The sequence below is a fragment of the Eubalaena glacialis genome, chromosome 10 (genome assembly GCF_028564815.1).
Source record: "Eubalaena glacialis isolate mEubGla1 chromosome 10, mEubGla1.1.hap2.+ XY, whole genome shotgun sequence".
In the NCBI taxonomy this organism is placed as follows: Eukaryota; Metazoa; Chordata; class Mammalia; order Artiodactyla; family Balaenidae; genus Eubalaena; species Eubalaena glacialis.
Window position 1 is genome coordinate 107,326,976 of NC_083725.1, and position 13,518 is coordinate 107,340,493.

The following is a 13,518-nucleotide window of genomic DNA, read 5'->3' on the forward strand; positions in this document are numbered from 1 at the left end:
GGTAGCTGGGCAAGCGTTTGTATCCACGTGCTGTCCCACCCCACCAGGTGAAGCGGAGCAGCACACCCCCGCTCTCCCTGTTTGGGCAACTCCTGTGGCGAGAGTTCTTTTACACGGCGGCCACCAACAACCCCAGGTTTGACCGCATGGAGGGGAACCCCATCTGCATCCAGATCCCCTGGGATCGCAACCCCGAGGCCCTGGCCAAGTGGGCCGAGGGCAAGACGGGCTTCCCTTGGATTGACGCCATCATGACCCAACTGAGGCAGGAGGGCTGGATCCACCATCTGGCCCGGCACGCTGTGGCCTGCTTCCTCACGCGCGGGGACCTCTGGGTCAGCTGGGAGAGCGGGGTCCGGGTGAGTGGTCTCTCAGCGGGCAGCCCAGGGCAGCCCCCTTTTGGGCTAGGGGATGGGCTGGGAGCCCTGGGTCCAGGAGATTCCCTCCAGATCCTTCTTGGCTTGCCCTCATCAGAAGGCTTTGGCTCCCTTCTCCACAGGGTGTGTGGTGACTTGGGGGGAACCATGGCCGTAGGTCCCCAAGGAGGCTGATTGTCCCACCCTCCCTGAATCTAGGTATTTGACGAGCTGCTCCTGGACGCAGACTTCAGCGTGAACGCAGGCAGCTGGATGTGGCTGTCCTGCAGTGCTTTCTTCCAGCAGTTCTTCCACTGCTACTGCCCGGTGGGCTTTGGCCGCCGCACGGACCCCAGTGGAGACTACATCAGGTGATGATGCAGACCAGCTCTCTGGTTTCTGACCACCGTGGCTTCCCCCTAGGGTGAGATATGCTTGGCCTTTGAAGGAGCCTCCCAGCGTGCTGATGGGTCATCTGGTGTGTATGTTTCAGGCGATACCTGCCCAAATTGAAAGAATTCCCCTCTCGATACATCTATGAGCCCTGGAATGCCCCAGAGTCAATTCAGAAGGCAGCCAAGTGCATCATTGGTGTGGACTACCCACGGCCCATCGTCAACCATGCCGAGACCAGCCGGCTCAACATTGAGCGGATGAAGCAGATTTACCAGCAGCTCTCCCGCTACCGGGGACTCTGTAAGGAGCCCCTACTCCCACTGCCACCCCCTAGTTCCCCGAAGGGAAGGACAACACCTACAGGCTCAGGGGGCGTAGACAGAGATTCCCAGATGTTTTCAAAGGGAGGCTGCCGAGCGCTGTCTTCCAGGCTGTTGACTTGACTTCCCGGGCACAGGCCACACAGGCTGGGGTGGATCAGGCCTCTCTGAATTAGTTGCGGCCAGTGGGAAGCGATGGAACCTTGATGTCATGGCCCAGCACCCCCTGCCTTGTACCTACCTGCCCTGGGGCCCTGTACGGTCCTGTGAGATTGCATTCTGATTACTCCCCTACGTCTTTCCCAGGTCTGCTGGCGTCTGTCCCTTCCTGTATGGAAGACCTCAGCAATCCAGTGGCAGAGCCCAGCTCGAGCCAGGCTGGGAGCATGAGCAGTGCAGGTAAGTACAGCTGGCCTCCCGGGGCCTGTGCCCACCCCGAGGGCACTGCAGAGCTACTACCGCTTCAGTCACTGAGGGCTGAGGATGGAGGCCAGAACCAAGTTATGCCCCAATAGAACTTGCATTCCACCTGGGGAGACAGGTGGTAAAGGAGCTGTGCAAGATCATGTCAGATAGCAAGTGCTTTGGGGGAAAATAAAGTCGAGTGACCTGATAAAAGAGGGCTGGGGAAGGGGGTTACTTTAGATGGAGTACCAGGGCCCCACGTAGTGAGCAGAGCCAGCCTTCTAAGAACAGGGGGAAGACTTTGTATGTATAGAACTTATAAATATTTAGTTTAGAGCATTTAATTTTTCTGAAAAAATTAATAAAAGACTTACAAATCAAGAACAGGGGGAAGACTTTGTATGTATAGAACTTATAAATATTTAGTTTAGAGCATTTAATTTTTCTGAAAAAATTAATAAAAGACTTACAAATCAAGAACAGGGGGAAGAGCATTCCAGGCAAAGGGAATAGCAAGAAAAGACCCAGAGATGGAAACAAGCTTACCCATTCCAGGAACGAGGGGAGGGAGGCCAGTGGGGCTGGTGTGTTCTGAGTGAGGAGCTGGAACGAGAGGAGGACGGACACAGCAGGAGTAGCAGCGCGTAGACTCAGCGTCCACGAGGCGGATCGGGGTTCCGTTGTCAGTGCAGGGAGGAGGCACTGACGGGGCTCAGCAGGGCGGAGGCGTGACCTGGTTTATGTTTTAAAAAGCTCACTCTGCCTGCTGTGTGGAGGGCACAGTGTGGGCAAGCGCCCCCGAGTATAGGGGGGCCGGAAAGGAGGCGACTGTAGTTGTCCAGGCAGGTGGCGGGAGAGGAGTAGATGGCCTTGCTGCGTTCTTAACCTCTGCCCTTCGGCTCCGGGACGAAGCTCAGACCGGCAAGAACGTCAGGGCTTTTTCTGGTTTCTAGTTTGCCCAGCCAGGTTGGCTCCCCAGGTGAGGGCACTGCTCATTCCGGCTTCAGGAGGCCAGTTACAGAGGGAATGCCTCACCTTCAGCGCAAGGATGGCAGACAGGCCAGATCAGTCTCTGGCCTGGAGCCCGTGAGATTTGGGGCCCAAAAGCTGGCTGTACTGCCAGCAGGCCTGCTTATGCTCTCCTTGGATGTTTCCAGGCAGAGTCACTGCTGAAAGGACGGCCACGGGGCAGGTCTGAGAAGCAGCGTGCTGGCTGCATTGATGGGCAGGCCCCTGCCCCCGGAGAGCTGCTGCTGCCCAGCTGAGCGTCCTCTTGGCTCCACACACGTCTGTGTGACACTTTGACCTGCCTCCCTACAGGCCCAAGACCACTACCCAGTGGCCCGGCGTCCCCCAAACGCAAGCTGGGAGCAGCGGAGGAGCCACCTGGTGAAGAGCTCAGCAAACGGGCCAGGGTGGCAGGGTTGCCCCCCTCAGAGCTGCCGAGCAAGGATGTCTGAGAGTGAGTGACAGCAGCTGAGAGTCAGCCTCAGGGATGGGCGTGGGAGAGAGGTGGGGTGAGTGTGGAGAGCTGCCTTGCCAGCTGAAGGCTAAAACCCACAAACTAGATTAAAACCTGCTAGGGACTGGGTGCTTTTCTAGGGTTTCAGCTCAAATTCTACCATCCTGACTTCTATACCTTCTAATACTAAAAAGAGAATTTAAAGATAAAGCCTTGTTCTTTCTTTGCCAGCTAAGGGGGAAAAAAATTTGACTCTTGCTACCTATCAAAGTGAGCCAAATCCAGAAAAAGAAAGCAGAGACCCGATGTGAAGCTGTGGGAGAAAGAGTCCCAGGGCAGGGTCTGGGGGTGCTCCAGGCCCCTCTGCCATCGCCCCGACAGGCTGTGTCCTGTAGGCTGGCCAGCAGAGGGCAGCACTTACCTTCAGAATTCAGGCTTAGGGACGTTTGGAGGCTCACTTAGCCCAGCCCCACCTGAGGACCAGAAGACCCAGGCTCCCTATCACCTGTGCCTCTTACAGCCACTCCTCCATTCGTGCCTTTCTTGTGGCTTCAGCTCTGCACTTCCCTGGCAGCGCTCATCTTCCTTGAAAGCCCCCTGAATGTCTCAAAAAACAAAAACAAAAACCTGGCTCTTCCTTCCCCAGAGCAAGAAGGGCCTTTTATGCCTTTCTGGGGGAGGTATAAATTACTGTCCCTTTTCAGTCATCATCTCGGGCTGTTCCTTATGTGCCATGTCTGCATCATTAGGTTGGAGGGTGATTTTCTCCACAGAGCCAATTCTTTTTTCTAAACCCTTCTACTTCAAGCCAGGTGAGGCCATCTGGTTTGCATGTCTAGACTTGAATGCCGGTGATACGGCGAGTGTTTGATGCTTGTGCCCTTTTCTTTACTAGGCTCTTTGTCCCAGACGTTGCAGATGGACAGATTTGTTATCTTGTTGTGGGAGTACCGGCAACCTTAGATACTCTTCTCTTAGTTGCCTCTTAACTCTGTGGTACTAAGCAAAGTTCATTCTGTCTTACAAACCTGGAACTTTCCAGGGTGATACTCTGACTTTCAGGTGAGAAGATTAAAGAACAGAGAGGTTAAATGTCTGGGTCATGGTTCCTCAGAGGTAATGGCTTCCAATTCATCTTGAAACTGTTGCCAGCAAGTGTGTGAGGAAGGGGAGCATAAGACATAGAAAATGTGATACGATGCCCATCCACAAGGGCTTAATAGTCTGCTTAGAAAAACAAGACAAATAACCTGTAATTCCTGGACAAATGATACAGACTCTACCAGCTTATCACAAGACAGTTATCGGTGGGCCAGAGTGATCAGGGACTACAACACAGAAGGTTACCCTAGGGGACCCAAAAGATGAATTGGATTTAGACAGCAAGGAGAGCATTTCCGACAAGAAAAACAGCTTAATGATTACATGATCTTGTACAAATTACTTAACCGCTCTGAGACTCAGTTTCCTCACCAAAAATTAGGTTCTTGTTGCAAGGATTAAATGATGAAATATATGTGTCAGGGATGTGTGGGGCTGCTAGAAAACCTGACTACTGTGTCTAAAACAAAGAGGGATTTGGTTTTCTTACTGAACAAAAGGCCCAGAGCTGGGTGCTGCTAGTTTTGGTTTGGTGGCTCAACAGTGTCAGAGCCAGTTTTTCTGAGATTCTCTTGTTTCCTGGCCTCAAGGTGGCTGCCACAGCCTCAGCCATCAACTCCTTGTTCAAAGCAAGAAAGAGAAGGAAACTCAGAGGCAGCTGCACTCATTCATACAATAAACATATGTCAAGTGATCACAATTTGCCAGACACCGTTGTAGGCACTGGATATAGTTGTGAACAAGACTGACAAAGTCCCTCCCCTCTTGGGTGCATCTTTGTGGGAGGAGACAGACAGTAAACAAATAGATACATCATGTGTCAAGAAGCCCTAAGTGGTATGAAGAAAAAATAAAGTCGAGTAAGAAGGTAGAAAGTTTGGGGCACAGTGGAGGTTGCAGTTTTATATTATGAGGGTTGTCAGGGGGTGCCTCTCTTCCTTTTTCATCAAGAAAATAAAAGCTTTCCCAGGATACCCCTTCCCCAGCTTTTCACATTGGCTTCATGAGCCAGAACTGAGTCACAAAGCCTCCCCAAAGCTGGGAAATAGGGATCTGGATTGTCAGGATTGGTTAGACCATTGATTTCCAGCCTGAGTGGGCAATGAAATTCCCTAGAGGATTTGTTATGCTGCAGATGGCTGGGCCCCACCCCCAGAGGTTCGGATCCGGTGGGTCTGGGGTGGGACCTGAGAATTTGCATTTCTAACAAGTTCGTAGCAGTTTGATGATGCTGCTGTTCTGGGACTGTACTTTGAGAATCACTGACTTAGACCATTCCTGACACATTGTCCAGGCCACGTCCATGACCCACTGAACAAAATCCAGATTCTGTTAGCTAGGAAGTGTAGATACTGGTCGATAACTCTCTACGTAATATACAGGGCACTTAGCCCAGTGCCTGCCTTATAAGTTCATAAATAAAATGGTAGCTATTATTATTATTATGGATATTGTTATTATTTTTTTTTTAGAAGAACATAAGGTTACAGTTGGGTCTGATCATGGAGGGTCTTAAAATGTCAGGCAGATGGAGTCCTTGGTGTACTCTCTGGGAACTAAGGAGCATTTTGGAACAGGAGAGTGAATGATCAAACTGGCATTTTTGGAAGATTAACCAGGCATTGGGCTGGGACCTAAGAAGAAATGGTGGGGGGAGAGAGCCAGCTGAGAGTCTGTGGTGGTGATTCCAAGTGGACATTACAAGGGTGCAGAGGTCAGCACTGGTCTCTTGCCTTGTAGTCCAGGAGATAGCCATCAGCCTATTGGGATCTTAAGGACTGATTCTCAAGGCTTAGCCCTTAATCATGGCTAATTGATTGGAAGTGAGGACCAGGAGGTCAGAGGACAGGACAGATACTCATGTTCTTTGGAAACCCTGAGGGAAAAGAGTTTCTGAGTGAAACGTGTGCTTCGCTGTGTGCTGGTGGTAGCACCTGGGCCTAAAGATGTGGCGCATCCTCATCAGTAAAACAGTGATAATAGCATCTTGTCACCTGCCCTTCCCATCGAGCATACACCCTGGAGAAAGAAAATGAAAAACCATATGTGAAAAGCCTTTGAATAAGTAAAACGCACCACGCAGGCGAAATCACATTACCACCTTGCATATGCTTCTCAGGGTGTCTTTGACCGTGTTATTGTTACTTCGGTCAGGGCCAGCACGCTGGGCTGGATGGACCACAGAGCAGTGGCCACAGGGCCTGTGTTGATACAGTCGTATTGACCCTTCCCCCTCTCCTCTCTGTCAGTTTTAGTTGTGTGACTTAGGGCAGGATTCATAACCTTTCTGAGATGCTTTAGCTGTAAGGTGTGAATACTCATTCTTTACCAGCCTGAAGGCTCCATCATGGACATTTTGAGGCCATGTTTAGCTCCAGCCTCTATAGTTTTGTGATTCTGTTATTTCTAATGCCTCAGGCCTGGGCCAGACAATGATGTAAACTGATCTTGTGGGAAAACATACCCTGATATCCATCGGTTCCATGTTTACCTCAAACCCACATCAGTATCTGTTCTGTATTTGGTTATCGTACAATGTTCACTAAACTGAAAAATAAGCCAGCGCCAAATAGCTCTCATTTCAGCTGCTTCCCCATAATCCCCAAAGCTGCTGACTGCTCAGGATTCCATCAGGCTCGAATTGTGTACAGATTTTTCTTATTGGTCTAATTATTTTAACAGTTCACGTGATCCACTTGTCCTTCTGCTGGTACGTGGTGATCTGTTGAGAGAAGCCCATTGAATATAAAAGGTTCATGGCAAGGATCACCTCTTCCCCTCCTCCGCCGGAGTTCACCCAAGCTCGGTTAGCCCTGGGGCTTCGCTGAGGAAAACCTGATTTCTGGAATCTCTTCATTGTCTTTTTGACATTTGTTCCATGTATATCCTTCCTTACGTGAAATAATGTGTGTGAAAGGCACTGGGCGATCTGTAAAATGCCGCCCAGTGGAAGCGGAGGCCGCGTGGTGGTCAGAAACCCCGCTGCTCACTGCCCTTCACACAGGTTCTTCTCACCTCTCTGTCTCTCAGTTCCTGAGACAAGAAGTTAGTTGGGACCTGGTATCCCCTCACACTTTCCCTGGCACTTACTAAGTAGCTGTTGACTAATGGACGTCCCCTCCCCTTTGCCGTGTGATTTCTGTGGTGCAGGAAGGGCAAGCGTGTAGTTGGCATGAGGAATGAGACTGAGCTAAGAGCCCAGCTTTGTACCCCATCCAGGCCCAGCTGCACCTCTGGCCTTCCCTGCTCCTAACTGGGAGCTGGCAGCAAACCCTCTGCCCCTCTCGAGCTTTGGGCACTGTGACTCACCCTGTGTGGTGGGGAGGGGTGACCTCTGAGACCTGGTTACAGGCTCCAAACAAAGTTTCTTCCCGACCTCGAGCTGTCGTGTCTCCTCTGCTGACACACGCTCATGCGTGCACGGTATCCACACACCCCTCCTGGGCTGGGAGCTGGGGAAGGGTGGACTTGCAGATTTGGGTTTCTTGTTAGCATCCAGTGGGTGGGAAGGGGTGTGAGGGCACAGGTACCCAGGGGGGCCGTCCTAACTGACATCAGCACACTGAGGGAGGCGCTCGTTAACTTATTCTATGTTCCAGCCACTTCTGCTTCTTGTATTAATGACAGGTTGAAAGAGTTGGACAACTGTGAGATTGATTTTTTTTTTTTTTTTTAGTGCATGTTTTATGAGTTGATTTTTCCCTAGTGCCTCTCCCCTAGCTGTTCTTCCCTTTCCTTTAGTGCTGCTGTCATCATTTTCCTGCAAGGCCTCATCTGATTTCCCCAGCCCCCTTTTTCTGCAGACTTATGCCCTAGCTTGAGAACAAGAGCGCAGGGACCGTCTAATTATCTGCTGATGGAGCAACTTGAGTAACTAGTTGAACAGGCCTCTGACTAGCTTTGTAGACAAGGGTAAGCTGGTTCTTCCAAACCTTGGTTTTCTGTTTGGATTTTTGAACCCATCATAGAGGGTCGTGGGTCACTGGAGCTTATCTGAGGCCAGGACACTGCCATTTCCCTTCATGAGTCTGCCCCATAGCTAGACCACACCCAAGTCAGCATAGGTCTGAATGAATTGTTATTATTATAGCCACGTGACTGCACTTCACCCCCTTATCTTCTAAGCTTAGGCATCAGTTCTTAAACCCTCTTTGGGTTACCCATGCTTTGAAGAGTTTGATGAAGGATGGAGCCTCTTCCCAGAAAATTGCACCTATTTGCACACACAGAGAAATGTACACATTTCTCTTCCTGGTCTTCGTGGACTGCCCCTTAAGCCTATCCTTGGACCCCTTAAGGATCCAGGAACCCCCAGAGTAAGAGCCCTTGTTCTAAGGAATCTTAAAGCACTCTTTATCTTCCCCCATTCCTGAAGGTGGAGAAAACACGAGAAATGGAGGTAGTAGGTAGGAGGACCTGTTGTGTATACTCTTCAAGCCTGAAATTTTCAGTTTCAGAAGAATAGTCATCTCTTTGGCTTAACAATAGGGGCCAGAGAGAGATCTATGTATAAAATATATATCACAATCAGCATGTTTCAATAAACATATGTACACTTTATATTTAACAAATATATTTATTCATAGTGAAAAAATATGGCTAGGTTATTATAGTACAAGCTTAAAGGGAAAATTGTTGAAAATATTTTAAAGAGGCACTCAGTACTGACCCCTACAGGTACCCACTCCTACGTTTGCTCTTGATTTTTCCCAGCTTCTAGATAAATTATCATCATCCAGATAAAATCTTCAGATTTAACATTTGTCTGAAAAGGGTCGCATGTGTCAGAAGAAATTTGCTCACCGGCTGATGAGCAAATTTGCTCATGTGGAAATTTGCTCACCGGCTGATTGAACTCAGTCATTGCCTTCATCTTCAAGATGACTGGTCCTGGCTGGCTTCTCTTTCAGCCATTTTTTTCTGATTCTCCATCTCTGGCAGCAGCCGCTGTGCCTTGATTCAGAAACTGCCCTTGTCATATCTGAGCAAGTGTTACCCAAGGCCTCAGGTGAGTGTCCGTGGCCTTCTCCCCCTCCTCTGCTGCTCTCAGGCAAGGGGCAGAGGAGGCCCAGAGGGTCCGCGGGGGACAGCTTGTCCACGTCAGCACCCCAGAGGGCCAGTGTTCAGGCACCCGCTGGCATCCCAGCAACAACCTTGTCCCAGGTACCGTGGCCCGTTCGGTTTACTCTGGGCTCTTCCCAGTTCCCCAGAGAAGCAGCTGGAGGAGCCGTGTCCCTGGGCAACTGAGAGCCTCCTGAACGCTCCCTTTTGCCCTTGTTTTTCTCTTTCAGCTGCAGTGCCGTGACTCTGTGAGCAAAGCCTGGGTGCCCGAGCAGCCACCGTGGCAGCAGAGTGCAACCTGCAGAACAGCTGATCACCTCCCGAGATGGAGCAAGCGTGTGCGTGTGTGTGTGTGCGTGTGCCGAGGAAGGAGTGGCCCGCCTATTTGCGTGTGCATGCGTCTGTTTACACTCTTGTGGTTCCAAACGCTGCCTGGGCTGGAGGAGTACCTGTAGCAGCTTACCTCAGCCTCTGGACACCAGGCTAGAGGTCATGGCAGTGACTTTCACCCCAGACCTGTCCCTGTGAGCCAGCTGCCTTGTCTGAATAGAAGAGTGGTGGGACCTTAGCTGGGATCCTGGCATCTGCCCCCCAACCCTCCCTCCCTCCCTCCCTCCCTCCCTCCTTCCTCACGTCAGACTGCCGAGCAGGGGCGAAGCATTTCTGGCTCTTGTCCAGAGTGTGGGATTCTAGAGGCAGCTAGGGTTCTGCTGAGTTCCTGGGCAGGCTGGAGGGGACGGGTGTGTCCAGACATAGTCACCTGGCCTGGCTTCTTATTTTAAAATTCCCTGCCACTGGGTTCTCCGGACTCTTCCTTGGGGAGCTGGGACTGAGCACGAGGCTGTAGACAGATCTGGAAACTTTGCATCATCGTGCAGAAGTACAGCCAGGCGCCTGACTGGAGCGCTGCGTGCACAGTGTCATAGATGTTAGCTGAGAAGAACATCTCCCTCTTCGGGGCTCAAAACCTGAGGTTAGAAGTAGAAGGCCGGCTCTCACTACTGTTCCCCAGAAGCTGACTGGAGACTCAAGTGCCTCCACCGGGAGGAGGCCAGGTTCCTGGTGGTAGAAAGCCCCCTGGCTCCTCTCGCCACACTCCATGGCATCTCGGTGCTGCCACCGAGCTCAGCTGGCACCAGCCAGGGAAGCCATTCTAGTCTGCGCTCTGAAGGCTTCCTCAGCCTGCCCGGGGCTGGTCAGCAACCAAGCTGCCACGTCAGCTCTCCCAGTAGCTGGACATCAAAGACCCAGGCAGGTGGACTGCCGGGGACAGTTGGGAAAGACCCAAGCCGCAATCCCACCCAGCGCACCAAGCCTTCCGGAAGCAGCAGGTGGGAGGTGTGACCCAGAGAAGCCAAGGCCTTGCATTCTAGGGGCAGCCTGTACCTCCCACCTCAGCCTCCCACTGTCGGGGCTGTGCTGAGAAAGACACCATGAAAAGGAGGGCTGTGCGGTCAGCTGGAGCAAGTCTTCCTTCCACCCATGGCCTGCACTTGAGCCACAGCATGTGTGTGTGTGTGTAGCTGAGAGGCCAGTTCCTCTTGGGATTGTTGTCCTCACACGTAACATTAAGCTGGCCTCTGGGCCTTCTCCTCTCTACCTCCCCTGTGACCTTCCCCGGCCTCAGAGCTGTTCATTCCCTTGGCCCCAGCCCTGCCCTTCACTGTCCTCTGTCCTGGGACCAGAACCCTGGGTCAGGCCCCTGCCTCCTACATCTGTCCAGCACATCGACAGGCTTCTTCCTGAGACGTCCTCAGCCTTTCTCAGCCAGAGAGCTGCCTTTAGAGTCCAACTGTTGTATGTATGTCACCCTCACTAGAAATGTCCCATAATCATGTGGGGAGAACAGGGCACCGGTGATGGCTTTTTCTGCAGCATTGGGTTGGGGGCTTCACTGTTCCCTTAGCCCCAGCCAAGAGGAAAGAGAATCGGGGGCTATTGCCAGAAGGAGAGTAGAGCAAGCCTGGAAGGGCTAGTCTGAGAAACTGAGAAGGCCAGAGGGCTTAGGGCCAGAGTCAGTATTTATTTAGCAGCACCTTCGAATGTCAGGATGATTCCCTTTACCTGCCCATTTAAGGATGGTTCTCTTCCCTAAGGTACAAGTTGGGAGGACCACCTTCCCATACGTCTCCACCATCCCTGGCATGCGTCCACTCCGGAGCTGGGAGGGGCAGGGTGAGGAGAGGGTGTATCCAGTGGCCTGGAGCTCCACAATCGCTTCGTGCCTCCCCTCTCCTGGCCCAGGTATCCCTGGGGGCTCCTGCAGAGCATTGCCCCAAATCCTGATCCAAGGGCCAGCATGGGGAGGAGATGGTCGCAGGCCAAATGCACTTTATACAGAGATTTTCTATTGCTGGGAAGGTGTGTTTCTCCCAGTTTGTTTGTGAATATTCATGTGTTTCATAAATGTCTGATCCTGTCTGAGCAGAGTTGTGCTGTTGTCAGTTTTGTGGGAGGTCTGGGGACTGGGAGGCAGTGGGGCTTAGCCCGCATGAAGCCTTAGGCCAGACCGTCTTGGTTCTGCTGAACCAGGAGCCTCTCACCCGCCTTGGAGGTGGCAGGGAGGAGTGGGTGGGAGATGGAGGATCAGGGAGGCTTCTAGTTGAGCAACTGGAGCAACTAGCGGTCTAGACTCCAGAGCTCGGTCAGAGTTGGAGGTCAGTCGGCCATAATGGTACAGAGCCTGCCAGGGCCAGGATGAGGTTCCTGAGTGCTGTTCTGCAGTGACCCAGCCTCTCGGCCCACTTAAACCCCCCAGGCTGGGGATCAGTCAATGGCAGGGCCCTCTCCAGGCCCTCAATCCATTCTTTACCTCAACTCAGCCACGTAAGCTTCAGCTGCTTGGTGCAGACGGGATGCAAGCCCTCTGGCTCTGGCCACGTAGTCAGATCTGCCCACAGACGAGCCCAGAGCCTGGATGCTGACTTCGTCTCGTGCCATCTGGCCAGAGCGGCCCCTCTCTACGGTGTGCATGGGCTTTCGTGTGAGGGTGTCTAGTCTTGGACCACTGGACATGAGAGCTTTGTTAGCCCACACCCCAAATTCTTGTGGGATGGGGTTCGGGCCAGGCCAAGAAAATCACAAGCTGCCTTGCACACAGTGAGAAAGGGGAAAAGTAGGAACTTGACCCTGGGACGCGTCTCATTCTCAGCTCTGCTTTGAAGCTCCTGATGGCCCCCTTCCCATTGACACCTGGGCCTGGCCTTCCCTCTCTCCCTTCTGGCTTCTCTCTAATGTGGCTTTGGTTTGGCCACGGAAGCTAAGATACCTTTGTTCTTGAGCAAAAGATTCTGGAAGATGGAGTTTTCCTACACACACACACGCACGCGCGCACGCTCCTGACCTGAGGAGGCTCCCTAGTAGAGAAGCACACACTCTCAGGAACAATTATTAGCCACTATGGCAAAATTGCTTTCCCGGGAGGAAAAGTCAGCACCATAGCAGCAGGTGGTTACCGTCTGGGTGTAGTGAAAGGAGCCTGAGCCAAGACAGGAAAGGTAAAGTGTCCCCTCTGGGCCCAGGGGCAGGGAGAAGAGAGGCAGCCAAGGCCTTCGGCTCTAAGTATTGAAATGTTCTCAGGGCTGGAGCTCGGGGGTTGCTTACTGTGGGGCAGGTGCCTGCAACTCCTTTCCGGGTGCTAATCGAAGGGTCGTGCCACTGGGTTGCACAACCAGTGGGCAGTCTAGATTTGCAAATAGGATTCCACAGCTGTGAAGCAGTTTGCTCTGCCCCTTCTTCAGAAGGACAGGACCTCTGTGGTTCTCTCAGCTGGCCAGACAAGCCAGTGAGGATTGGCCAGAGGCTCTATGACCCACCAAAGCTGGGGGCCTAGCTGTGGCCAGCAGCCTGAGTATCCAGAAGTCCATGCTCCACGAAAGAGCTCACAGGCTTAGTCCTCTTATGGGAGAGAAGACCAGGAGGAACCATGGCCCAAACCTAGCAGGGGCAGAGGTGCTGGGGGGAGCAGGAAAACCACCGGAAGAATCCCAAGAAGTCAACTGTGGGGGCAGGAGGACAGGCCCCAAGTCTGAGAATGTGAGAAGCTGGCTGTGGGGCATCTGGGTGCACAGAGGGGGTGCTCGGCAGGAAATGCAGCTGAGCTGCTAAATGAGGAGAGGGAGAAAGCAAGAAAGTCCTGACACAGGGAGGAGAAGCTGAGAGTCAGAAGCCAAAAGGAAGGGTTCAATTCACCATTAGAGGTGTTTGGGGCTGAAGGGGGGCTTGAGTCAATCTTTAGTGAGGAGACCCTCTGGGGAGAGTTCTTGGGACAGAAGGTCCCCTCAAGGTAAGGGGACAGGGTGGGGTTAGCCCTGATTCCCAGCTGGAGGTGGGGCGTTCCCAGCCTCCAGTGACAACACATTTGTATTACATTTCATCCTCACAACCGTGAGATGGACCATTATTGTCCCCATTTCAC

At 52.3% G+C, this 13,518-nt stretch overlaps 1 protein-coding gene across 1 annotated transcript in view; it reads left to right on the forward strand.

Moving 5' to 3' along the window:
• CRY2 (cryptochrome circadian regulator 2) overlaps window positions 1-11,526 on the forward strand; it is a 31,990-nt gene extending 20,464 nt beyond the window's left edge. The window contains exons 7-12 of the mRNA XM_061201631.1: window positions 48-359; window positions 576-727; window positions 850-1,052; window positions 1,379-1,471; window positions 2,798-2,939; window positions 9,332-11,526. Of these exons, the coding sequence (XP_061057614.1) occupies window positions 48-359; window positions 576-727; window positions 850-1,052; window positions 1,379-1,471; window positions 2,798-2,937 (900 nt within the window). The 3' untranslated portion in view covers window positions 2,938-2,939; window positions 9,332-11,526. The remainder of the gene's footprint in view (window positions 1-47; window positions 360-575; window positions 728-849; window positions 1,053-1,378; window positions 1,472-2,797; window positions 2,940-9,331) is intronic.
• The last annotated feature ends 1,992 nt before the right edge of the window (window positions 11,527-13,518 follow it).